The sequence below is a fragment of the Heteronotia binoei genome, chromosome 2 (assembly GCF_032191835.1).
Source record: "Heteronotia binoei isolate CCM8104 ecotype False Entrance Well chromosome 2, APGP_CSIRO_Hbin_v1, whole genome shotgun sequence".
Lineage (NCBI taxonomy): Eukaryota > Metazoa > Chordata > Lepidosauria > Squamata > Gekkonidae > Heteronotia > Heteronotia binoei.
The window spans coordinates 93,358,220-93,384,970 of record NC_083224.1 but is presented as its reverse complement, the minus strand read 5'-3'; the positions used below and the strand labels follow the sequence as shown (position 1 = coordinate 93,384,970).

The 26,751-nt window shown below is 43.7% G+C and overlaps 2 protein-coding genes across 4 annotated transcripts in view; one reads left to right on the top strand and one right to left on the bottom strand.

Moving 5' to 3' along the window:
* ELOVL1 (ELOVL fatty acid elongase 1) overlaps window positions 1–11,494 on the top strand; it is a 31,517-nt gene extending 20,023 nt beyond the window's left edge. For both annotated transcript variants that reach the window (XM_060231646.1, XM_060231645.1), the window contains exons 3-8: window positions 3,746–3,936; window positions 6,381–6,461; window positions 6,692–6,748; window positions 8,757–8,862; window positions 9,979–10,115; window positions 10,403–11,494. In XM_060231646.1, coding sequence (XP_060087629.1) covers window positions 3,746–3,936; window positions 6,381–6,461; window positions 6,692–6,748; window positions 8,757–8,862; window positions 9,979–10,115; window positions 10,403–10,648 — 818 coding nt within the window. In that variant the 3' untranslated portion in view covers window positions 10,649–11,494. The remainder of the gene's footprint in view (window positions 1–3,745; window positions 3,937–6,380; window positions 6,462–6,691; window positions 6,749–8,756; window positions 8,863–9,978; window positions 10,116–10,402) is intronic.
* Window positions 11,495–16,111: 4,617 nt separating this feature from the next.
* CDC20 (cell division cycle 20) lies at window positions 16,112–22,955 on the bottom strand. 2 transcript variants are annotated; one of them, XM_060231644.1, is made up of 11 exons: window positions 22,829–22,955; window positions 21,988–22,204; window positions 21,422–21,564; window positions 20,852–20,948; window positions 19,902–20,030; window positions 19,396–19,592; window positions 18,953–19,047; window positions 18,553–18,784; window positions 18,337–18,462; window positions 17,895–18,012; window positions 16,112–16,499 (listed from the first exon to the last, which is right to left on the bottom strand). In XM_060231644.1, exons 2-11 carry the CDS (start codon window positions 22,190–22,192, stop codon window positions 16,327–16,329), a joined length of 1,515 nt encoding a protein of 504 aa, XP_060087627.1. In that variant the 5' UTR covers window positions 22,193–22,204; window positions 22,829–22,955; the 3' UTR covers window positions 16,112–16,326. The 2 variants fall into 2 exon arrangements, with proteins under 2 accessions (XP_060087627.1, XP_060087626.1); XM_060231643.1 differs by lacking the exon at window positions 22,829–22,955 and having other exon boundaries at window positions 21,988–22,353.
* Between the last annotated feature and the right edge of the window lie 3,796 nt (window positions 22,956–26,751).

Here is a 26,751-nt window from a genome sequence, read left to right as displayed (position 1 = left end):
TGTGGTACTGAATCAACATTACCAGTACAGGGCCTTACCCTTTGGCCTGTCAACAGCGCCCAGAGTTTTCTCCAAGATCTTAATAAATCCAATAGTACAGCTGAGAAAGCAGGGGGTCCACATTCACCCCTACCTGGACGACCTCTTAGTCAGATCCAACAGCAAAGAGAAATCTCTTCGGGACACAGCTCTGGCCATTCAGTGTCTTCAGTCGCACGGGTTCATGGTGAACATAGCAAAGAGTTCACTTCAGCCGAGCCAGAGGTTGGAACATCTAGGAGCGATGATCGACTCCACGTGCAACTCGCTATTTCTGCCTCTGTCCACGGCCAGGACCATCAGGGACTTGGCTATCAGGGTCATCCAGAGCCAATCATCACGACTAATGTTGCTTGCCAAACTAATGGGACTATTGATTTTGACCATAGACATGATCCAGTGGGCCAGATTCCATTCCAGACCTCTTCAAATGTTCCTAAGGCCTTTTCAACTTCAGATCATGAAGAGAAAGGACATAAATCTGATAATTCCGTTAACAGTCAAGAGGAGCTTACTATGGTGGACAGACTTGACTCATCTTTGCCAGGGCAAACTGTTCCATCCTCCCTCATCCCTAGAGCTGTTCACAGATGCCAGCCTGGGGGGGTGGGGGGCCACTCTTCAGGACAAACCAGTCCAAGGCAGGTGGTCTGCTTCCCATCAATCAGAACACGTTCTCATCAGAATGGACAACATTACAGCCAAGGCATACCTGAACAACCAAGGGGGTTCTAGGTCCTCGCAGTTACACAAGGAAGCATCAAAGATTCTAACATGGGCAGAAAAGAATCTGGCCTCTCTAAGTGCGGAACACATCAGAGGCCAGGACTACGAACAGGCAGACTGGTTAAGCAGACAGGCTATTTGCGAAGGCGAGTGGGCTCTCAGCACAAGTGTATTCGATCTCATATGTCAACGTTGGGGTCAACCGGAAGTGGATTTATTCGCTTCCGACACAAACACAAAGCTACCAAGATATTTCACCAGGTTCTTCCATCTGGAAGCCGAACAGACAGACGCGTTGACAGCTCTATGGCCTCCACGTCTCCTGTACGCGTTTCCCCCAGTCTCTCTGGTTTCTCGAGTTCTGCGGAGAGTGAGAGTTCTGCAGGCGGAAATCATCATGGTAGCTCCCTATTGGCCACGGCGACCGTGGTTCTTAATGTTGACAGAGCTCTCAATAGACCTTCCACTGTCACTACCAGTGTCTCCCGACATGCTCCATCAGGGTCCGGTGTGGCACCCCGACCCAGAGTGGTTTCACTTGACCGCGTGGAGATTGAGCGGGAAACCTTCAGAAGTTTAGGCTACTCTTCTGAGGTGATGGACACTATGCTAGCGTCAAAAAGACCTTCCACCATTCGTATATACAACACAACTTGGAAGGCCTTTGTTCGCTGGTGTTGTAGAAAAAAGGTCTTGTCGCTTACTCCTTCCATTGCAAAGATACTAGCGTTTTTACAGGAGGGCCTAGAGTCCAGGTTAAAACCAGCTACGTTACGAAGGCAGATAGCTGCCCTGTCCACCGTCTTACCGGTCATTGGAGGGTACAAGCTATCGCAACATCCACACATCCAGTTATTTTTGCAGGGGGCCAATTTAAAGTCACCTCCGACAGTCCATCGTTTTCCATCTTGGCGGCTCCATACCGTTTTATCAGCTCTTACAAAGAAGCCATTTGAACCTCTTCAAGAGGTGGACTTAAAATGGGTTTGAATGAAAACTCTCTTCTTGGTAGCCATAACATCTGCACGTCGAGTTTCGGAACTGGGGGCGTTATCAGTGAAGGCTGGTCTTTGCGTGTTCCATAAAGAAAAGGTGGTTCTGCGCACAGATCCTTCCTTTCTTCCCAAGGCTGTTTCTAAGTTCCATCGTACACAAGAAATCTACCTACCCACATTTTGTCCACATCCCAAACACCCAAAGGAAGTTGTTTGGCATACCTTAGATGTGCGCAGAGCCTTAAAAATTTTCATCCTAAGATCCGAGTCGATTAGGAAAACTGACTATATGTTCATCAACATCTCTCCTTCCAGAGCTGGAGATAAAATGTCCACTTCGTCAATTAGTGCAATTCTAAAGGCCTGTATCAGTGAAGCATATAGGGCATCAGGGTTGCAAATTCCTAGAGGAATTACGGCCCATTCCCTTAGGAGTGCCTCTACAAACGCGGCACTGCTGAATCGCGCGTCAGTGGAAGAGGTGTGTAGAGCTGCTACTTGGTCCTCTCCATCTACATTTGTAAGACACTATAAGATTCATTCCATGGCATCAGCAGATGCAGCATTTGGGAGAAAGGTATTACAGCAAGTTCTGGGGGAGGCCAGCAATGAAGATCCACCCAACTAAAGGGGGACTGCTCTGGTCGGTCCCACAGAGATGTCCGACAACCTCTGAGGGAGAACGGCCCATTGGACTTACCGTGAAGGGTCCTTCTCCTCAGAGGTTCGGAGGACATCTCACCACTCCCAGATGTAGCTTCATCGCTTATACCTTATTAGGTTCTACTTTCTACAGCTTTTCTCCCTTGTACTGTGTTACGTTCAGTACTATCGGAGTTCAAGGTTACAGTTTATATTGTAGTTATAAGTTGTTAGTTGTGTTTATAGACCTTCTAGTTAGAGGGAAGACAACACTGCTTTCGGAGTCCCACAACTGAGGGCGGGGTTATTCCGAAGGCGCCAACAGGAAGGTGAAAAAAGTGTTTCCTGCCTCCCTGAAGGAACAGTAGGAATAACCCACAGAGATGTCCTCCGAACCTCTGAGGAGAAGGACCCCTCACGGTAAGTCCAATGGGCCGTTTTAGCACTTTTTATGTCTGTGAGTTGTTTTATGGATGAATTTTTATTCTGCTATTATAACCTTTGCAGGCTCTAGGCCTACTTTTATGGCTTTCTCATGGATTGTTTTAATACTGACCATTTTATGGTTCTTGTTCGTACTTCCTGAGCCTTGCCAAGTAGGCTTCTGGCATTGGCATGTATTTATTTACATTATTTATAGTTTGTCTTTTCAGTTGGATTGCACTGAATGAATCAATTCAGCCAACAGGATGGGGCATTTAATGAACAATGCAATAGGAATTTGGGTTGTAAAGCCAACCTGAAGTCTAAAAATAGAGCTGAAGCAAAGCATACCATGACACCTTAAATGATGGGGAAATTACATAGTAGGATCCTAATTTCAGCAAACAGTATAGACAATAGTCCCTAATAATTTTTCCAAGTAATTTTGTGAAACATTTAGTGCAGTACAACTTTTGTTTCCTGTTTAGAAAAGCCCTCTGGAATAATGCCATTTTACATAGTTTGTGGAAAGCCAGGAGCCTTCCTGACCACCTCAGACAGGCCATTTCATAAGGTGGGGGCCACAATGGAGAAGGCACATGAGCAGTTTTTTATTTTGCTGCTTTGCAGGTTGACACCTGCAGAAGACCCTGCTCCAGTAAGCAAAGGTATTGTGACAGAGCATAGGGGGTGTTTCTACATACAGTTTCTAAATAAATACTACAAATGGCTGGCAAATCTGGCACTGTCTTGTGATAGTTTTTTACTGTCCTCTTAGTACTGCATGTTCTTGAGGTTGTAGTGCAACCCTAGAAACTTGAAAACTGTCATCTGTTGAGCACACTGGGAAACAAATAACAGAATTGAAGAAATTTTGGTGGGTCACTATGCATGCCTCTAAACAGCTTGCTTTTGTGCAGACCCTCGGATTGCCACGTATCCACTGATGGGCACACCCTGGCTCATGATGAGTATCTTGTTGTTCTATGCCTACTTTGTATTTTCACTGGGGCCACGAATCATGGCCAACCGGAAGCCTCTGAACCTCAAGACGTTCATGATTTTCTATAACTTCTTCATGGTAGCACTATCTATCTACATAGTTTATGAGGTAAGGTCTTCTCTATGCTGAATCCACTTAACATGATATTTAGTAACAGCTACTTCTAGAACTTTCCATAGTTGGCTTCAGTCAGATTACTAAAGCAGTGGAAATGCAGAATTCGCAGTTGAGCATTCATCAGTCATGAAGCAGGGTGCTCTATCAAGAGTATTCCACCCTATTTATAATCATCCTGCAACCTATGCTTGGGTATTCTTTAACTAAGCAGTACATCCTGGATCTAAACCGTGTTTAATAAAATGACCTGAGAAAATTCTTTAACTATCCGAACAGTTTATTCCATTAGCCAACTTCTCAGGGTTAGGAAGAGTCACTTTACTGTTAATCTGGACTGCTGGGAGGATGTGCATTAAAAGTCTCTTAAAGGCATCCTGATCTTAAAAATCAGTTCTCCATAACCAGTGCTGAGTGCTTGGAAGGGAAATTTTGTTTTCAAGGTAGTTTATTCTTAGTCCCAAAAACACTAAATGTTTTTACCTTGCTACAAATTGTGGAAGAGGCACAAACTTTCTAGCTTTAGAAACCATGTTCAAACCATTTCATCTTTGTCCTGAGATTTCTTTTGGCATTGTCACCATACTTAAAGATCCTTTTTCTTTTTGTAATGCAACCCTGAGTGCTAGAAACAGAGCCAGTTTGGTGAAGTGGTTAAGTGTGCGGACTCTTTTATCTGGGAGACCCGGGTTTGATTCCCCACTCCTCCACTTACAGCTGCTGGAATGGCATTGGGTTAGCCATAGCTATTGCAGGAGTTGTCCTTGAAAGGACAGCTGCTGTGAGAGCCCTCTCAGCCCCACCCACCTCACAGGGTGTCTGTTGTGGGGGGAGAAGATATAGGAGATTGTAAGCTGATGCTGAATTCTGAACTATATCTAAATTCAGACACTAAGTGCCGAACACACTCTGCATGTAGCATTTGCACAAAACTTTAGCAGACAGTAGTTAATCCAGCAGATGAGGAACAAACAGCACATGCCCACATGTACATTTTGTTAGCCTGATAATCTGGCATTCATCTTGAAGCTGCATCTAGCCCTTATTCTCTTGCTGGGAAGCATAAAAGGGGATGGGGTCCCATTGGGGACCCAAAGTGGTTTACATCCTTCTTCTCTCCTCCATTTTATCCTTAGAACAACCATGTGAGATAGGTTAGGATGAGGGTATGTAACTGGGCAAATATCACCAAGCAAGTTTCTGTAGTAGAGATTCAAACTATAGGATCTTCCAGATCCTAGTCCAGCACTCAACTGTCCGGTTTTTGATTGGCAACCATGGACTGCTTTGGACATTGTATAGAAGCATGAGTAACTTGTACTTTCTCTTACCATACATTTGGGTTTTGGTAGGAGGTGGTTTGCATCTCTTCTCATTTGCAATCGTGGAAAGAGAAAGTTCTTGCCTCCTCATCACTTCTGTAGAATATCTGAAACTACCTAAGTCTCCCAGTTTGACTTGAAGATTCAGTTGGACTGAAAACTTCAGGAACTTCTAAATACCATTCATGTTTCCTAAAATGGAAGCCCCATATAAGGCCTACTGCTTAAGAAAGGATGTCAGTATGAAGAATATGATACCATTCTTGGGTTTTGAAAGGTATGTTAATCTCCACTCTTTCCTAGAACAATTACTTCCTCTGTACTAATGACAGATGAAAGGGTAGTGTGTCAAGCATAGTGTGTATTTCCTGCAAGTTTCTGTAGTCTAATTTTTATGTATATATGCCAGTTAGTTATTATCATGTGGCATAGCATCTCTAGTGTATTATTTTATGCTGAATGAAATGCTTTCAGAGCTTTTAAAAATATTTTTTAATATTTGAATTGATCTAGGAATTTGGGAATGCTTACATCTGCTTATAAATGTGCATAATGTAACATCAAGCAGTTCTCCATAGTGTGTAGAAAACTTGCAAAAGCATAAGCTTTTCCTTATATGGTAAACCATTCATCTGGGTATTTGTAAGTATGCACAATATTTTAATCAGCACTCCAGCTTTCTTCGAAATGGTGCTTATAACCATTGTGCTGTGGTGGATGGCGTGTGGTAGATGGCATGTGTCAGGAGAGCTGTATCATAAAACTTGCCTCTGTACTTCAAAGAACATTTTGTAGCATATTGAAGACCAAATATTACAGCAATTGGGTGTGTAAGAGCACCCCTTGAATCAAAAATACATAACTTGAAAATCTTAAAATCCTTAATTCTTGGGAAGATAGATGTGAATATTAGTTTGTATGTAAATTGCACCACAACCAGCATTTTTGCTCTGTGCTTTATATAGTAGTGCCTAAGGCATTCCTGAAAGGCAGCAGGATGAGTGGGATATACGAAACCACACCTGGTGCATGTGGTATCTGGCTGAATTATTGGGAAGTTGAATGTTAATTGTTGGGGGAGAAATGTGTACTCTAATTGGCAGCTTCTTCTTGCAGTTCCTTATGGCAGGCTGGTTGACGGGTTACTCCTGGAGGTGTGACCTTGTGGATACTTCCCAGGATCCCAAGGCCCTTCGAGTAAGTTGTCTTTCTAGTACTTCGTCTTCCCCCAAGGCACCCTGTTCCTTGTATTTTGGATGTGAACAGTGGTGGCTTCAGCATAACTCACAAACATACAGGAGTTTGCTTCTAGAAAAGGAGTGGGGGGATGATATAAGACAGAAGAGGGAATAGGGGAAAGGGGGCAGGTTGGTGTAATAGGGGTTAGAATGGTTAGACTCTCAGACTTCTGCTCTCTCATTTGGCAGATGGTCCATGTGTCCTGGATCTTTGTCTTCTCTAAGTTCATTGAACTGACAGATACAGTAAGTATTTCTTTCTCATTTACACTTTCTCAGGCATCTTGAAACTTTGCTTTGATATAGATAGTCTTGGTCATGTTTTTAGGTTTAATCAGCACTCAGGTGCTAAGATGAAGAAAGGAGATGGCAGAATAGGACTAGTCATTCAACTCATATCTTTCTCGGATTGATCTGTCTTGCAAATGTGTGACTCACCTTTGTACTTTTAAGACTACAAATAATCATAGAGTTGGAAGGGACCCACTAGGGTCATCTAGGCCAACCCCCTAAACAATGCAGGAAATTCACAAATACCTCCCCCTGAATTCACAGAATCAATATTGCTGTCAGATGGCCACCTAGCCTCTGTTTAAAAACCTCCAAGGAAGGAGAGCCCACCATCTCCTGAGGAAGTCTGTCTCACTGAGGAACTGCTCTGACAGGAAGTTCTTCCTAATGTTGAGCTGGAAACTTCTGATTTAATTTCAACCCACTGGTTCTAGTCCTACTTTTGGGGCCATCTGAAAACAATTCCTTACCATCCTCTATATAACAGCCCTTCAAGTACTTGAAGAGGATATCACCTCTCAGATGCCTTCTCTCCAGACTAAACATTCCTAGCTCCTTCAACCTTTCTTCATAGGACTTGGTCTCCAGACCCCTCATCATCTTTGTCACCCTCCCCCGGACCCTTTCCAGCTTGTCTATATCCTTCTTTAAAAAGCCCTTGTTCCAGTGGTTCAGAATCAATATTTGCGGGCAGATCCTGGAACCGATTGCTGAGCAACAAGAGGCTTAGGATGTCTCCTGATTTCCTGCTCCTGCAGGTTAGAAGAAGACTGCAGATTTATACCCCACCCTTCTCTCTGAATCAGAGACTCAGAGTGGCTTACAATCTCCTATATCTTCTCCCCCCACAAAGACACCCTGTGAGGTGGGTGGGGCTGAGAGGGCTCTCACAGCAGCTGCCCTTTCAAGGACAACTCCTGCGAGAGCTATGGCTAACCCAAGGCCATTCCAGCAGCTGCAAGTGGAGGAGTGGGAAATCAAACCTGGTTCTTCCAAATAAGAGTCCAGACACTTAATCACTACATCAAACTGGCTCTCATTTTCTTTTTCATTTTTCCATTAACTCTCCTCCTGTGTTCTGTTCTCTTCCATTTGCTGAGATACCTTTTCATCTTCCTCCTGTTGTCCTTTGAAGAATGCTTCATGGGTTCTGTCAAGAAAATCCTCACCTTCCTTTATACACTGTAGTGTGGACAAGTGTGCCGCAAGTCCCCATATCTTCTGCTCTAGCAGGGCTACCAACTTACACTTGCTGCAAGTGTAAATGTTGCTACTCTCAGGTAGAAATACAAATATCCCACAGACTTCACACATCACTGCCTCAGCCCCCTCACCAGCCATGCTGCTGCAATCCATTCCAAAATTGATTCATATCTTGACTTCCCTGTAAATTCCACTGCCAAACTGCCTCTTGAGACTACTTGTGAGGAACTACTCACCCTCCTACAGAACCCCCAGCTAAGAGTCACAGGTCAAGAGCCCTTTAGCTCTGGCGAGAAGGAGCCTTGCATTTTAAAGGCCAGCAACCACCCCCAGGCAAACAGGCCCTTCTCTCTCAGCAACGACCACACAAAACACACACAAAAGCAATCAGAAACCCCTCTCCAGCAGGCTCCAAGCACTCACAAAGTTCTCTCACACAGCAACCCTAGGTAATGCTTCCCAGCAGTTTTGGAAAAGCAAAATTAACACTCACCTCTCCAGCAGTTGTCCCAGTTCTAAGCACCTTCCTCTAACTCAGCTGAGTTACTTCTGCCAGCTTAGAGATATTGTTCTAAGCTGGACAGATTTTCAAAACAAAACATGAAAAGGTTCCTTAGTGATGACTTGACTGGTACTATTTGGGATCTCTTCTGCTTTGATTTGTTGGGGGTGAAAATAGCCAGGTGAAGTGTGGTTTTGCTGCCACACAACTGGTCAGAGCTTTTAATGAAACATATTTTACTCTGCACTTTTAATGTAGGTAATATTTATCCTAAGAAAGAAGAATGAGCAAGTGACCTTCCTGCATGTGTTTCACCACTCAGTACTGCCCTGGAGCTGGTGGTGGGGTGCTTCCTTTGGACCAGGTGAGATGGGGTAGGAAGAAGAAAAAGAGGGTTGGACTTCAATGTGGTTTAGCTGTGTTGTGAACTGAGTTCTGAGGAACTATGATCAGTAATCCATTGCTGTGGCTTTCATATAGGACTTCTGCATAGTCCTCTTTTGATTGATATGCATCCTTTAGTTTCTTCTTTCTGATATAGTCCATTGTATGCTGTGATATGTAGGAATCACCTGTTCATACTTTCCCTCTTGGAAAAGCCCAATACAGTCCTTTTCAACAATAAGCCAGCCTGTTGGAAGCTAGTGTACTACAATGTACCACAAGTGGACAACAGGAATTCACTGCATGTGCATTATTTACTATATAGCCCATCTCTCTCACTGAGATTCAAGATGGATGACTCAGTGTAAAACAGTGCATTCAGATATCATGAGAGATTTAATAAACAATACAATAAGATTTCAAAAATTAAGAGACAGCACAAGAAAGTATCAGACACATGTCAAGCAGTGCGAAATGAAACTACAGAATTAGAAAACACAGTAACAGCAACTAACACAATAAATAGATAAATCATACCATGCATGGAGAGTGGTAACTCTAAATGTAGAAAAGGGGCAAAACTGTATACTGAGGAAGGCCAAAATCTTTCTAGCTGACCTGACAGATGAAAAAAAATCTCAACTTTAAAATATGGCAACTGGGCAAAACCTATGCAGTGTTTTCCAAAAGAAAGTTGCAGACCTATGTATCCCATTGTACCCTGGATAATGTTACTGTCATCCACTGAAGCATACAGGCCTCCCAGTACTCTTCACAATAAGTAATTGTATAGCTCCTTGCCTCTTGGATTACTTGGTGAGGGCCTCATACATGCTGTGAGGGAAAGCCTTGGAGATGGCCTGTGTACTTTCAAACCCTTGCAAGTTTGAATCCATGCTCTGAATGGGAGGCACACAAATTTTTCTCACTTCACATATCTACTAGGCTTACTACTTGTGGAGTGTGGGGCGAGCAGACACCAAATATCTGTCTTGTTGTAATGGGCCATGATGTCTCAGGTGAATCCCTTTTTGCACATGCCAAATCTACACTGACCTTAGGTTTGGTTGTGTTCTGGGTCTTTTTACCCCTGCAGGAGGAATGGGTACATTCCATGCTATGGTGAACTCTATAGTACATGTGATAATGTACTTCTACTATGGGCTGTCAGCTGCAGGACCTGCCTTCCAAAAGTACCTGTGGTGGAAAAAGCATATCACTGCCATTCAGCTGGTAAGTAATATACCAGACCAGTCATACCACAATCCCTGATTTTTTTTATAGTACAAACACCTCGTCTCTGATACTGTTTCCCTCTTTCCCTTGAGTTTTAGTGGCCAAAGCTGCAATTGGGCATCAGCTGTCTGTTCTAGATTCCTAACTGTCCTCCCTCTTTTACTGTCCCACTCCCCCATTTGAACTGATCACCCCTAGGCCTGTTCATCATTTCCTGTGGGTGGAGGAGGGAATGCAATTGTCTGCTTCCGTTCTAGTAATGTTATGCTTGCCTTTGCTCCCAGATGCAGTTTGTGCTCGTCTCTATCCACGTCTCCCAGTACTACTTTATGTCCACTTGTGACTACCAGTTTCCAATCTTCATTCACCTCATCTGGATTTATGGCACCATCTTCTTTATCCTCTTCTCCAACTTCTGGTACCACTCTTACATCAAAGGCAAGCGTCTACCCAAGGTCATGAAACAGTCTCAACACAACGGCTTCCATGAGAATGGTGTCATTGCTAATGGGAAAACCAAAGCCAACTAAAGCCATTTAAAGGGGGTAGGACCAAGATGACTCAGACCAACTGGCTCCATATCTGGGCCTGCTAGCCAGATCAAGTGCCTACAGACTGTTGTTTTTGCAGTTCCAAGCCACCTTCCCAACTGCCCCGTACCCCTAATTGCCTGGCCTTCCACTTTCCCAAGGAAAAGAGGCTGTTAGTGCTGGATCCAGCCCATGGTGTCCAAAGTGCCTGTGCCTGCCCTGGGGTAGGCTGCCCCCGAAGCTGGACCAAAGCAGAGTTCTGTCCCTTTCTGTAACTGCCAGTTGGGGCACATCTTTCCATTTAGTTCTAGATATTCCTTGTGTCCGGGTGGGAATTTGTTCCTTTACCCTCCCTGCTTTTGAGTTGAACACCACTCATTCCATCCTCTTTTCTATATTGGTGCCCTGCCATTCGTACTTGAATGTGAGAGGCCCTTTTGCTCTGGGTTTGACTCTCCAGAGATATCTGTTCCTGCTGTATGCAGGTGGGATGCTACAGGCCAGGGGTTTCATTCCTGCTGCCTTGTCTGGCCTCAGTGTTCATCCCTGCATGTAACATTTCCAGCTTTCAGTTGCTCTGATCCCTGGACTTTAGCAATAATGCTCCCCATGGGTTGATGACCACAGTTTTTGCTGCACTGAAGCCCAAGGAAAAGAAATAGGACTCTGTTGTCCTGCTTGTATGCTGTCGCTGCTTGCCTTTTTTATTGTTTTAATTGGATCTGCTCCAGAGGAGTAGAGGCTGCCTGTGTTGTAAGCCTTGGGGAGTACTCATCAGAGGGAGGTCCCTCCCTCCTATCTGAGCTACTCACTTGTACTCACAGAAATAAATGGACAGAAAGAGAACAGTGGTTCTTGTTGTTGATTTCAAGGGCATATGCCTTGGTGAGAAGCAGAGTAAGCCCTCCTAATGGGGCACAGTTGATCAGATGGCATTAATTTAAGATCTCAGTTACTTCGGTTGCCCTTGGTTTAATAAGTGGGTATGGGCAGCTGCAAACTTGGATCAAAACCTCCTGAACCACTTAATTGTGCTCTGGATGTAGCTTGCAGTGAGACTTTTCCAGTATTCTTTTTTGCCCTAGGCCATTATGGTCTTGGCACTATTGTGTCCGTCTTCTCCTTCAGTCTCGCCTCATTCTCTTTTCCTACAGCCTTATTTACAGGTTCTGTGCTGCACTTTTCGTGGGCTCCTGCCTTTCCTCCCCAACAGTCCAGGAAGCAGTGTGCACTTTTTCACCCCTTATATGGAAGCATTTTCAGGCTAGCTGCTTCCTGTCTTGCACTGACTCTTGTTCTTGCCCAAACACCAATGGTGAGCCTGAGCCTGAGGATCCCGTTTTGGGAGGCTATCTGCCCATAGCTGATGAAAGCATGAAGGGAGCTACAAAAAAAAAAGCAATGCATATGGGACACATTTTTGTCACAGGCCTGTTTTAACAGTATTAGTACACCCGGCATATTCTGAATCTGTGCTGCCAGAACGGAAAAACTGAAGTGGTGTGTCCTGTGCTGAATATGACTTGCAGTATATTCTGCTTTGTGTAATAACTTGAGGCACTGTAGAATTCTACAGTGTGCATCTCCAAATTTATACTGGGGTACACCTTGTTGAAGTGATTTGAAAGTCGTTTTGTCTACCTTTAGCAATGTGGTAGAAATGGATGCAATTTATAATTCAAATTATGTGTATATTACTGGAGACGTATCTGTTCCATAGCAATATTTGGTAACACTAGCAGGTGCCAGGCATTATGCCATGAGGGTGGAAAAATTTTGACACCATATTAGAATAGTAGCTAAGCTGTTAACATCTTTCAACAAAATTCATCCTGTTATTCCTGTCCTGCTAAGGAGAAGAAAAGCTTTTCTCAGACTTTATTTGGGATATTCTCATGTTATTTAATCTGATTAACTTGCTGTGTATTGCCATCTCCCTCTCTCCCGTTGTCTGTGAAGGAATAAATCAATGTTTATGGTAGAACAAGGATTACAGACCAGCCTCAAATCATGGTTCCAATCCTGCTCTGAAGAAGTGCCAGCCATAGGTTGCTTATATGGACTCAACAGCAAACCATGAAATCAGCAGTCACTAATACATTGTGATTATGTGAAGGCACAAGGGAGAGCAGGAACATAGAACTTGGTCTTGTAAGCTTTGTCTGACCCATCTGTGCATGGTACGATTAATAGTACATTCTATATGCTGCATTTGCAATAGCTTTCTACTTGTAATTCTGTTGTCTGCTGTTTTATAAATGCAGTCATTGTCAAGAATTGCTAAAGGCTGCCTCTTGAAGGTTATACTTTATTAAATTCCAGTATTAGGCTATACACTTGAAGCAAGACCCCCTCACCTAGGTTCATATTTAGAAGCCACAGGCCTCTAAGAGACTATAGCGGCATCATTTGTTGAAAGTGTTCTCCAGATACAGTACAAGACAGAGTACATGTTCCATAGAACAGCAACTGTACCAAAGGCTTCCATGCAGCCACCCATTATATAGGGCAGTCTAATAAAAAGCCTGCAGATATAACTTGCCCACACTTAAGTGCCTTAATTTGCATCATCACAACTGCCTTCCAGATTTACAAACATCCTCTGCTGGTGATTACCACAGGAAACCATTTATTTACAGGCCTACTTTAAAGTAAACTGCATGCCATCTTCATGTCATCTTACTGCCTGCCTGTCTTGAGAATTTTACTGAGGGATTAGCAGGAAGACATGTATGTGCTAGAAGTACAATAGTAGTCTTGGTTTGTTTATAGTCAGAGTCTGAATTCTTTAAAAATGTTTGTTTGCACTTTCAGTAACAAATTATTTTTCATGTACAAAAAATTGGAAAGGCCTTATTCTCTCTCCCACCATTAGCACCTATATCATTATCTTGTACCACAAGACAACTGAAGTTTTGGTGAAACCGATGGCCAGAAAAAAGCATCATGCTTACATAGTGTTGTGAGCCGCCCTGAACCCATTAGGGGAGGGTGGGATATAAATTTGATTAAATAAATAATCTTAAACAGAATTAGCCTTGTACCCCTGCACTTTACTGCTTTTTGTAAGTTGATTTTCTGATTTTGTTCTTACTTTGCATTTGCAAAGCTTCTGAATTTTATGTCATACCACATCTAGTTTATAACCTATTTTGAGCAGAGATGACAATAAATGGCTCTCCCATAAAAGTAGCATTAGATAAGTTCTACCAGTGCATTTACAGTCTGTGTTTTAGCTGGTTTTTCAGCTCAGCTTGTAGTGTTGTCAAGTCTCTCTTCCATCAGGGATCCTGTTGAGTATTTCTATGGATTACATCTTGTGTGTCTATCAGGTAGCTTTATTACTGAAGGGATATCAGCAAGTGTGAATAGCTAGAACTTTCAGTAAAGAGAATTTAACTGGATTCTACTCAAGTCACAGAGACAAAAATGCCTTGTGTTTCGAGTGATGGCACTCTGTGGTAACAAATTATGGTCAAGCTGCTTGCTGTGTCCTACAGTGCTAGTATTAAGGTTGCAATCATATGAAATAGAGTTTATTGTAACAAAGCAATAATATTTTACTTCCTTTGGTGCTATTAGCAGAGGTGACTGATTTGGTTCTTCCCTGCTCCAGTGCTTATAATAGGGCTGTCCAAAAGCTAAATAACTAGCCCATTGAGAAGGCACTGCAAAACACCTCTCATGTTTTAGTTAGTGTGATTATTGCACTTCATTTGAATATACTCAGAAAGACTTAAGATTCCCAAGAATAAAAAGTATGGAATTTTGAAAGCATTTCTGCTATGAGTTGGTAATGTTCAGTAGTATTAGCAGACATATGGGATATAGAATTGTCTTGTCACACTTCTATTCCACCATTCTTCCAAAAAGTTCAGCATGATGTGTTTCTTCCTTTTCTGTCAAGTGGAGGAAGAATGGAGCTTAAACACTAGTGCACCTAGTCCAATATTAACCACTATCACAGCATCTTAAAATTTTACTCTAGTAAAAATTAAACCACCTTTTGCCATCTAGGTTCTAATTTGTCAGGTTTGGACTAAGAAACCATATTCTAAAAAAGGAATAAAGCTTAAACAGTCTAAGAATAGAACTAACCAGGTAGAATAGACCTGACCAGGATTTAAGCTGCTGACTGCTGCATGAAACTGGGACTAAAGCGTAAAAATTCTGCAAATATGTTAAAATTCAATGTGCAGCAACGTTAATGTAATAATTGGTGCTAAAGTAGATTAGAATTCTTACCAAGATTAGTCCCTCCCTGCCTTTTTTCTTACATTACCTTGAGAAGAGGCCAGGGAAAAAGAAAATGTGTAGTATCTGGGCATTTTTATACAAACAGTGAGCCTGCTGTAGACTACATTTGCTGTTAAATGCATGTGCTGCAGAAGTGAAGAAAGCTGAGATGTCTTCCTAAAATCGACTCTACTTTTAAAAGATAGGGGGGGTTTTAAGCTAAAGAGAGGGGCCACAGCTTAGAGCATACATTTTGGGAATAGATACAAGCTACACTGACCCTTCCTGAATAAGACTGTCTTCCAAGTATACTTCAATACTGATTATTGAACATCACTGAAAGTCCCTGGGTTGGTTTCAGAACGGTTAGTAGATGGCATGGGCATTTATCAAAACCCCACGGAGCTTCTTCGTGGGGCCATTTCTTCTGTGATGCAAAAGGCCTCCACTGAAAGTGATAAAAGGTAAGTGTAGTCCCCTGTACAAGCACCAGTCATTTCTGACTCTGGGGAAATGTTGCTTTCATGGCAGAGATTTTGCGGGGTGGTTTGCCAATGCCTTCCCCAGTGATCTACACTCCCCCCCCCCCCCCAGCAAGCTGGGTGTTCATTTTACTGACCTTGGAAGGCTGAGTCAACCTCAAGCCAGCTATCTGAACCCAGCTTCCACCAAGATTGAACTCAGGTGAGCATACTGCAGCTTTACCACTGCACGGGGCTCTTACTGAAAGTGAGTTACAAAGTGAGTCCTGTGTGAAGGTTTAACAGGCACAGTTCAATAAGTTCTTTAGACAAGCTCTCACCAAGATGGGGAAGGAATTATTCTCAGCACCCTTGCAAGAGCTTTTGTAAAACTGTCTACATAGTTTCATAAAAGTTTCATGAACCACATGCTTGTGTGTGCCAATTTCTTAGCTTCCAATCTAGAAAAAGTATAATGAAATAGCTCTGATACAATGAGTACATCCTATACCCAAATTGGGGAGGGGAGAAGAGACATCCATGGTAGTGTATTTGCTTTACTATGGCACAGCATCAACCAAGACTTCTTCCCCTACTCTGTAGATATTTTCTGTAAGATTACACCCACTTAAGAAAATATTCTATAACTGATTCAGGAAAAGCTTAAAGTAATATTACAGCATGTTAAAACAACATTAAGTGTAGTTTAGCCAGCAAACAATGTTCCCAGTTTTGAAGTAAATACCAGGCATTAGACTCAGCACTCTTTACTTCACATCAGAGGTTTTTGGTTTATTGATGTTTCATTACAGAGGTATATATACCCCAAACCCTTGCCAATACCTAAAGTGAACATTTACTTATACTACCTTGTTGCTCATTCACCAACACCACTTCTAGAGAAGCAGACTGAAATTTATTAAATTGTTTAAAAAATTCTGTACATAAAGCAAATATGGTAGAAGAGGGGTGAAAGGAAATTTAACGGATGCCTTGATGGATAATGCTGCTCTTGGTGTTGCTTTCTTTCTCCTTCTTCCGTGATGGGTCCAGCTCAAAGCAGCGCCAAAGCCTCAATGTCTCATCTGCTGCAGCTGATGCTACTGTGGACCCATCTGGGCTCATACTCAGGCTTAACACTCTAGCCGTGTGACCTTGGAAAGGACAGAGAACTGCATGCTAGATTCTCTGCAGAGCACAAAGCCAGACAAACTATCTGCACTTTAGTTACTGTGATCATTCTGTCCCTCAGTGTCTTCAGACACTCAGAAATATTCCTTTATTTAATACGCTTACATTCTGCCCTTCCCATAATGGGCTCAGGGATCATAACATGAACTGAACAATAAAAACCTACAAATTTAAAATACAGTAAAATTAGCAAACCAAAGACAATAGAATAGAACAAAATAAGGTGCACCACAGGCAGGAAGGACACATTTCACAGAATACAGCAGTTTTTGGCCCAAGAAGTGATGGTGATAAGATACAGCACCACAAGACTGTAAAGCATGATGTCACAAGGGAGGCCAACTGATTGAATAGTTGCTGGAACAGAACGCCCATTGCCTCAACTAAATAGCTCTGTCTTACAGGCCCTACAAAATGGTAGTAGCTCAGGTAGGGCCCAGATCTCCATAGGGAGCTGATTCCACCACGCAGGGGCCACAGCTGAGAAAGCCCTGGCCCTAGTCAAGACAAGACTGACATCCTTGCGCTAGGGGTGGTTAGGAGGTGTGTTGTGCAGCAGACTGCAACGACCTCTGGGGCGTATATGGAAAAAGGCGGTCCCTCAAGTATGTCAGTCCCAGGCCATATAAGGCTTTAAACGTTAGTACCAAAACCTTGAAGTGGATCTGGTACTCAATGGGTAGCCAGAGCAATTGGCGCAGCACTGGGAAAATTCTTGCCCTTAAAGGCAATGCAGATTAACAGCCAGGCTGCCACATTTTGCACCATCTGGAGTTTCCAGATCAGCCTCAAGGGCAAGCCTGCATAGAGTGAGTTACAGTAATCCAGCCTTGAAGTGACTGCTGCATGAATCACTGTAGCTAAATCCTGGGGGTGGGGGAGATAGATAGGGCGCCAGCTGTCTGACCTTCTGAAGATAATAGAAGGCAGATCAAGCAACTGCTGGATGTTGCAACCATCCAGCCATAGCTTCTAGAGCCCTAGTCAGATGATCTGGGGCAGAATCTGATTGGCCATCCATCAGCAGATAGAGCTGGGTGTCATCTGCATTTTGGTGACAACCCAGCCCAAAACCTCATGCAGTCTGGGCAAGGGGGCCCATATAGATGTTGAACATCATTGGCGAGAGAATAGCTCCCTGCAGTACACCACATTCAAGTGGGTAATACATGGAGGTCTGCTCAGCAAGAGGCACCCTTTGTCCCCAACCACGGAGAAAGGAGGAAAACGCTATAAGGCAACCCCCTGAACTCCCAATGTCAGCAGATTTTAATGAGGAAAGCAGCTGCCATGATCCTCAGTCTGGCCTATGAATTAGGTGAACCACATTGCAGAGATATTAATTCTCCAAAACTTACCTTTCAACTCTGTAACCTTGGACATAGTTGGGTATTTCCATAATACAAGCTGGTTCTGAGCAAAGCCATGGCCAGATACAAGCTCCTTATAATTTGTAGACCAAAGGATAGCACACACCTATTAATCAAGAGACTTTGTTACAGCACAGAACATCAAATGAGAGATTATTCTATATAACATACATTTTGTTTAGCGAGACACATGATATTTGAGTATCTGCAGTTAAAGAACTCCTTACATGAAGATGCCTTAGACCAAGCCAGACCATTAGTAATCAAGGTCTGTATTGCCTACCCTGACAAGCAGCAGTTTTCAAGGGTCTCACAGCACAACCTGGCCTTTTTAACTAAAGATGACAGCAACTGACTTCTTGGGAACTTCTGCATGCAGAATACATACTCTCTCCTTGAACAACGGCTTCTGTCCAACTAATGTTCTTACCTGTGACTGTGCATCCACAGTGTTTAGACAGGTGCCTGAACATACATTCCAGATCCTAATATGCCTGTCACTGGTTCCACCTCCTGTTGCTAGCACATTGGACTGCCATGGACTCCAAGCCACAGCCTAATGAAAAGCAGAACAGTTTGTCAGATGCTCTGAAGTCAGAACTGGCAGTGGTACAGCACATGTCACCACAGATGTTCCTGTGCTTACCTTAACAGCTCCCTGATGTTGCGTAAGTGTCTGCACAGGACAAGGCCTCCCATTGTCCCCTTGGGTGTTTGGCCAAATGTTTACCAGGTTGTCATTTCCCCCACTAGCTATGTAACGGCCATCAGGTGCCCACTTAAGCCCACACACTTCTTGTGTGTGCCCAGCCAGTGTTGCCACATGGTGTTCTGCCACACGAACATCATGGTGGTGAATGTGTCCTGTTCGTGACCCACTGCAGAAAACAGGACATAATGTCAGTGAGCTCTATCTACAATCCAGGGAGCCAAAATTATTTCATAGACCCTCCCCATAGCATGTAAAGAAGTCTATCTCCCTGCTTCCCTCTACACCCCTTTGTAGCAAGTAGTGTCTGGTAGAATCTGAGCCTTGCACCTCTTACCTGGAAAGGATGTAATTGTTCCAACTCAGAGAGCTCACACGGGATGAGTGGCTGATCATGTTTCGTAGACGCTTCTTTTGCTGGATGTCCCACAACTAGGAATACCAGAAGTAATGTTAGTACCCCGATCATCTGGTGTTCTGGAATATAACCGTATAGTAACCCTCTGAGTTGACAATGCTTGCTCAATTTTAAAAGCAGGCAGGGACAAGGTGGAGAAAAATCAGAACTAGGATAGTTACAGAGAGCATGAAGTTGGCCCTAAACACATCCTCTTTGCCCACAGTGCTGAAAGTAAGTTCAGGAAGCTTTACCAATTACAGAGTTACCTGCTGGCAGTATAGCCATGCAAGTTCCTTCCTTGCAGGTAATATTTGTGCTAATACTGCTCTCTCCACTACCCAGGGGATTAGTTTAATGGGGATTATGGTCTTTTCCCCCACCTGGACCTCTGCATTACTTGTTCCAATTGCAAGGTAATTTCCTTCTTTAATCCAGGACACAGAGGAAATGTAGTCATCTGGGTGTTCCATCTGCATGAGTTGAATTATTTCTCGGGAATCATAGTTCCACAGATAGACGGTTTTATCCAGAGCCACAGCCAGAAAGTTGAGGGAGCTCCAGTCAATAAGGTTCAAATCTGAATGAAATAATCAGGTAGGTTTCAAGGGTCAATTTGCAGCATCAAAAATCACTAATGCCACTAATTTTCACTTCTTCCCGACCTCATGAGAGAGCCACAATCCAGTCAAGTAAAGCTTAATTTCTTCCCTCTCCCACAATGGCCAAATACACCATGAGGCTCAACACTTCCATAGCAAGCCACCAATACAGCAAAATTTTAAAACATTTCAAACACTGCAAAGAAAACAGGCACCTCTACATGCTCAGAACCGTATGCTAGAAAGTCCACTGCAGTAAGAGTCCCTCAGTGGCCTAGGCTGCTTACAGTAGTCATTACGGATGTCCGGGGCATCTAGAATCCGATCTGACATGGAAGCTATGTATCTACCAGTCTTTCGAGTTGAGCTTGGAGTGTTCTTCTGGCTATAAAGCACTTTGAGATTGTTCTGGTAGCCTGGTTTGGGTTGGAAAAAGAGAAGCACATCATTATGATCAGTCAAAACTACAGCTAACCAGGTCAGTGGCTTTTTCTTCACTGCTACTGTAGTTCAAGAACACTTGCTGTATCAATAGTTCCACTACATCTCTACCACCAATATACCCAGAAACCAAAGATCATAAAAGCAGCTATGACGATCATCTGCCTCAATAAGATACCAGGCATAGAACCACTGTTTGCAAATAAGGCTTCCTTTAACAGAGAATGCACTTAAGACAATCAGCTTGGAGCTATGCTACTGTCCTGAACTAGACATCTGTTATAAACTCTGAGCAAGATGAAGAATGGCTTCCCCTTCAGTTCGTTTGTATCAAACACTCACTTTGTGGTACAAATGTGCACTGAGCTGTTGGCAAGAACAGCCAAGATTATGTTGTTGCTACTAGAAAACCTAATACAAAACACTTAAGCATACCATAAGTTCCCTCCATGGTTGAGAGAGAGAATTCTATAAACACCTTGCATAACCCACAACATATGCTTTTGAAGATTAGGTCCTAATCATTCAACCACAGTGCTTTTGGGGAGGGACTGACTCAGTGATATAGCTCTGTCCTGCATGCAGGAAGTCCTAGTTTCAATCCTAGATGTCTCCAACAAGCCTCAGTGGCAGGCATTGGGAAAGACTCTTCTGTGATAGGGACTCCAGAGAGCTGTTTGCCTGTCAGTGGGTAGTCTATGGGTCAATGTAGATTAGTACTAATTGAGTATGAGATAACTTCATATACTGCCCCCCCACCTTTACTGTTTATGTGAGATGTCCTAATGGAGGCTACCTTCAGGGGCATTTTGTGGCTTCCCACTCAGACGCAAGATTTTTGCCTCTTCTACATCAAAGCCGTTCAGATTCATTGCCCAGGCCTTCTGGTGCTCCTTGAAAGAACAGAAGGAGGGAGGGAAAAGATTAAGGGCACCTTTTTCTACTGAATACAGAGCTCAGCTGTAACCTGCATGGTCTTAAGGCCAAGCAAGTATGAAAACAATGACAGAAGATTTGCTTGGAAGAGCGTGCATAGCCTTATAAACCAAAATCTTTTAATGTAATGCAGGTCCCGCATAGAATCCAGTATCACAAGCAGAATTTGGATGCAATGCCTGTAGCATATAGCCTAAAGCATTTGGTTAGTGTGCAGCATCAAACAGACCTGCATATTTCATAAGAGAGCTTGCACAGAAATCCAATTGGTGTGCTTTGAAAGCTAACACAACTATTTGCCTTTTACCATTCCTTTTACTATTAAGACAACATGCTTGACAGCACTTGGATAAACTCTTCAAGACTTGGGTATGGCTAGTGCTAGAAGAATTTGCTCTCAATCAGAAGAACACACATACAACCGCCTCACCTTCTTTGTAGGGGTCTCATCAGAGGAGTCCTCTTTGGTCAAAAGGAAGTTGGCCACATCCATTTGCATGGTACTCCTACTGGGAATGTACCTGTCTCCTCCAGTTTTGTTTGGAGTGTTCTGTGCTTTTGAGCCAGACTTTCCTGCAGGATAGAAATGCACAAAATGACACAATAACCATGAGTTCTGTAGAAGCAAGAGGTGGAATTGCCTCCCAGAACACCTAGGCTGACTTGCAGACCCAAGGGCAACAAAAGAAAAGGAGGAGGGAGTTTGAGGAAGTAGAAGGTATTTGGATGGCTGAAGGTAGTGTAGCAAACTTCATGGGTAGAGATAATATGGGCAGTGAGCAAGACTTTGATGGCAAAGGATTTCAATTGGATCTCAGAGGCAAAAGGAAAGCCATACAGGAATTTAAAGACACCCAACAACTTGACCAGAAGAGAGGAATGGACAATTTAGGCAGTAAAGTGATGAACAGCAGCAGTAAATATATCAAATACAGCAACATTAGATCAGACAGGAGAAAGCTGCAGAACTCAAGGTGAGAGCTCACCATAGCTTACCTGGTGTCTTGGAGGGAGTTTTGCTGGTGCTATAAGACCTGTTAACTGGTTTCATGGGAGAAAGTGTTGCATCTGGAGAGGGGCCTGTGCTGCCAACAACAGCTTCCTTGGCTTTGCGCTGCCATCGTGCAGGAGGTGCATTGGGTATAGGGGCATCCAGCTTCAACAGCCCATGCAAGTCACTCTCAAACAGGAATTGTGCCATCAGGATGGAGTGCTACGTGGGTAGGGGAGAGGAGTGGCAAGACAAGGAACACAACAGGAAGACAGCCAGACAGGGTCAGAAATGATTTCTGAATCCCCAGCAATTATCCGGAGTGGGGGAGGAGTTGTAGGTCATTCACTTAGGTGTACTAAGGCATGGATCTAAAAGTGGATTTAGAAGCAAAACAACAAGAACAAATGGGGGGGAGGGTACCCAAGACAAGGTTCCTGCTCATGGAAACGCAGGAAAGATTAGACCTTCCCAACACTCAATTTTCTGTATTGTATGTTTTCGAGGACCGATTAACGTGCGGCCATCAGTCAATTCACGTAATCTCTAGCGTGCCATCTTTACGAAAAGTAGGAGTAATACAGGACTAGCAACGCCATTACGGTGTAATTAAGTTTCTAAAAATTATTATTCGGAGACAAATTGAATGCAGTTATTTTATATACTATTAAGGAAAGAGTAGCATAGATAGATAATCTACGGTCGTGCGCAATACAAATCCCAACTACTAGGCCATAGTATCTGAAGTGATGATCTACAATACCGTCCGCATTCAAGGGTGCGCTGCAAACCCCCTAAAGATTGCTAGCACTCCCACCCCCCTGCCTCCTCAGAAGAACGTCTTACCGTCTCTGTCGCTCTCGTCGAAACTCTTCCGCCTTCTTTCCCCCATTCAGGATTTTAAACTCGCCACCTTGCACTACTATTGGCTATTTCGAAAGTAACGGTCGTTCTGAGGTAGAGCGACTCTCCCCTCTGCCTCCCCTCATTGGCTCATCTACGGTAAAGCGACGCAGCTTAGTTTACGTCTGGATATTCGCGGGGAGGAGCTCCGCAGGCGAGTGAAGGCGAGGCTTTTAGCCGCGTGGCTCCTATGGAGAAAGGATTGAAGGCTGTCCCCAGTATGAGAAGAGGGTGGATATTCATGGTGATGCTCGATTCGACAATTTCGTTCAGAGATTCCCGTCTAAAAGAAAATCTCCGAACCGCTGCGGGGTGGGGGAGGAGGAGACTTCTGGGAAACCAAACAAAGCATAGCCGGGCTCTTTATCGATGTGTGCTGGAGGAGGGCATCAGTGAAGTCAGTCTTAAGTTTAATTCACCCACTAAAGCAGGGATGTCATCGTCAAACTCATTTGTTAGGAGGGTCGGATCTGACATAAATGGGGCTTTGTGGGTCTGGGCCATGTGTGTCATAAAATGTAATGTGAGGCAGCAGAGATAGAAACAGACAAACACAAAGATTATTTTTTAAACTTAAAATACAAATATGCTCAAAATTCTTGCAATATTTTGTTTAAAATGGAAAGGAGGAAGAATAGTGGGATTTTGCAATGCAATTTTTAAAACAGAGCTTCAAGAAAAAGCACAAGGATCACAGCAGAAACTAAAAAATATAAAATACTCAGAGCCTGGGAAGAAAATGAAATGGCATTGCAGGCTTCTCCCCCCCCCCCCCCTCTACTCAGATTAGCAATGGCTTTCCAATGTAATATATCGCTTTGATTGTGTGTTCCCTTTTTAGAGTACTCACTAAGACAGTTCCATTCAGCAGAGACAAGCTGGCTCAAAGCAGCTTTATTTGTAAGGACACAACTCTGGGAAGCATGAGCTTCAGCTGGTTATAGTAATGCTGAAAGTGAAACTGATCTCCACTTTATTGAAACACATTGCAGCACAAAGTTACAAGGAAAACATAGAATGGATTTTCCATTAAGGTCTCTGGGCCCTATCTTTCTGGGCACAAGAGACCTCAATGGAAAATGCATTCCACATTTTTCTTGCAGCTTTGTTTTCTGCTGCAGCCAGCAAAAACAAGGTGGAAAGAGCAGGGAACTTCATCAGCCTCGGAGCTTCAAAGGGTGAGGACAGGAGAGGGGGAAGGAGAAATGAGCCCTTGGGCCTGATTAAAGCCCTGGGTGGACCAGTTCTAGCCCACAGGATGGACATTTGACACCCCTGCTCTAAAGTATCTATTTTCTCCAGAGGAACTGATCTCTGTCACCTGGAGAGATCAGTTGCAATTATGGGTGACCTCTAGTTTCCACCTGGAGGCTGGCAACCCATGGAGGAAATGGCTGCTTTGGAAGGTGTTACTCTATGGCATTATACCCTTCTGAGATTGCTCCCCTTTCCACCCAAAAGTCAACCTATCTTTATCTGCCCTTTATCTTAACCTTTCTGTCTTTCCCCCCTCCCCCACAGCCTGTACTTAGGAAAACTGTGACCTGGTTTTGTGGTGCCAGCCACTGGATCAGGCCCACTTTCATGGCTCCGAGTATCCTATATTTTTAGTTTCTGCTGTGATCCTTGTGCTTTTTCTTGATGTTCTGTTTTAAAAATTGCATTGCAAAATCCCACTATTCTTCCTCCTTTCCATTTGAAACAAAATATTGCAAGAGTTTTGAGCATCCTTCCAAGGTCGGTAAAATGAGTACCCAGCTTGCTGTGGAGGGGGAAGCATAGTTGACTGGGGAAGGCAATTGCAAACCACCCCGTAAAAAGTCTGCCGTGAAATTGTTGTGAAAGCAATGTCACTCTAGAGTCGGAAATGACTGATGCTTGCACAGGGAACCTTTCCTTCCTTTCTCTACCCTTTGTTGTTGTTGTTCAGTCGCACAGTCGAGTGCGACTCTTTGCGACCCCATGGACAAAGTCACGTCAGGCCCTTCTGTCTTCCACCATCCTCCGAAGTCTGCTCAAATTCGTGTTTGTTACATCAGTAACGCTGTCCAGCCATCTCATCTTTTGCTGTCCCCTTCTTATTTTTCTTTCTGTCTTTCCCAGCATCAGTATCTTCTCCAGGGAGTGCTCCCTTCTCATTTGGTGGCCAAAGGATTTGAGCTTCAGCATCAGCATCTGACTTTCCAGGGAACAGTCAGAGTTGATTTCTCTTAGGACTGACTGATTTGATCTTCTTGCAGTCCAAGGGACTCTCAAGATTCTTCTCCAGCACCATAGCTCAAAAGCATCTATTCTTCTGTGCTCAGCCTTCCTTATGGTCCAGCTCTCACAGCCATACATTACTACTGGGAATGCCATCACTTTGACTATACAGACTTTTGTTGGCAGGGTGATGTCTCTACTTTTTATTATACTGTCCAGGTTTGCCATAGCTGTCCTCCCAAGGAGCAAACGTCTTTTAATTTCATGGCTACAGTCACCATCTGCAGTGATCTTGGATCCCAGAAATGTGAAATCTGTCACTACTTCCATGTCTTTCCCTTCTATTTACCAAGGTTTGATGGGGCCAGATGCCATGATCTTAGTTTTTTTGATATTGAGTTTCAAGCCTATTTTTGTGCTCTCCTCTTTCACCCTCAACAAGAGGTTCTTTAGGTCCTCCTCACTTTCTGCTATTAGAGTGGTGCCATCTGCATATCTGAGGTTGTTGATGTTTTTCCCAGCAATCTTAATTCTCTACCCTAAGGAGTCTCAAAGCTGCTTAACAATCACTTTCCCTTCAACTCCCCACAGTAGTCACCTTGAGAGGCAGGTGGGGCTGAGACGGTTCGGAGAGAACTGTGACTGGCCCAAGGTCACCAAGCAGGCTTCATGTGAAGGAGTGGGGAATCAAACTCAGTTCTCCAGATTAGAGTCCACTGCTGTTAACCACTACACCATACTGCTCTCGTCCTAGCCTAGCCTCTTCACTAGATATTATCCTACATGATACCTATTAATCACCCACTTCCACTATGTTTTATCAACAGGAGTCTTTAAAGTTATGGGAGGATTTGTAAACTGATCCCCACTATATACTGGTTTTTCACTTGACAAAGACAAAATTCACTTGGGTTCATACTGCAGATGGAGAGATGAGATCCTTTGCAGAATCTCTTGGATTCCTGGAATAGTGCCTCTAGTGGGCACCCTGAGCAGAAGTGACCATGTGATTTTGGAATTTACAGTCTTAGGGAAGGAAAAAGCTGTATGTAGTCAGACAAATAGGTTGGACTTCAGAAAGGCAAACTTCAACAAACTTAGAACTATGCTGGGTAAAATCCTATGGTCACAAATTCTTAAGGAGAAGGGGGTTCAAGAGGGGTGGGAGTTGTTTCTGGGAATTGGCATCTCGCAGCAGGGCGCATTTGCAGAGCACAGCTCTAGCGAATGGCCCTGAATTGGGCATTTGGAACCCCCCCCCCTGCCCTGGGGACTGACGGGAGGCCCTGGCAAGGGTCCCCTCAGCAGGTGGCTTGACTGAGATGGTGGGTTTGGGCGGTGGCCCAACCCATAAGTCTCTTGTCGCCACAAAGCTCCTTTGCTCCAATCGCCATTTTGCAACAAGAGGTGACTCACAGCTTATTTTCTAGCTTTCAGACTGCTCTGTTCTGCATCTATGTTTTCTAATTTCCAAGCGGATTTGACTGTATATTTTCCTTTTGCTTGCTGGAATTATAATTTTAGGGAAAAGGATGGTCCGTAAGGAGCAAACAGAAACGGACTAAGAAAGGGGGAAGGGAAAGTTTTTGGGTTTTCCCTACCCCCCCTTCTCTGAAGAGCTGGACTTTCAAACTTTTCCAGTTGGTGGCTGAGTTTACTTCTGA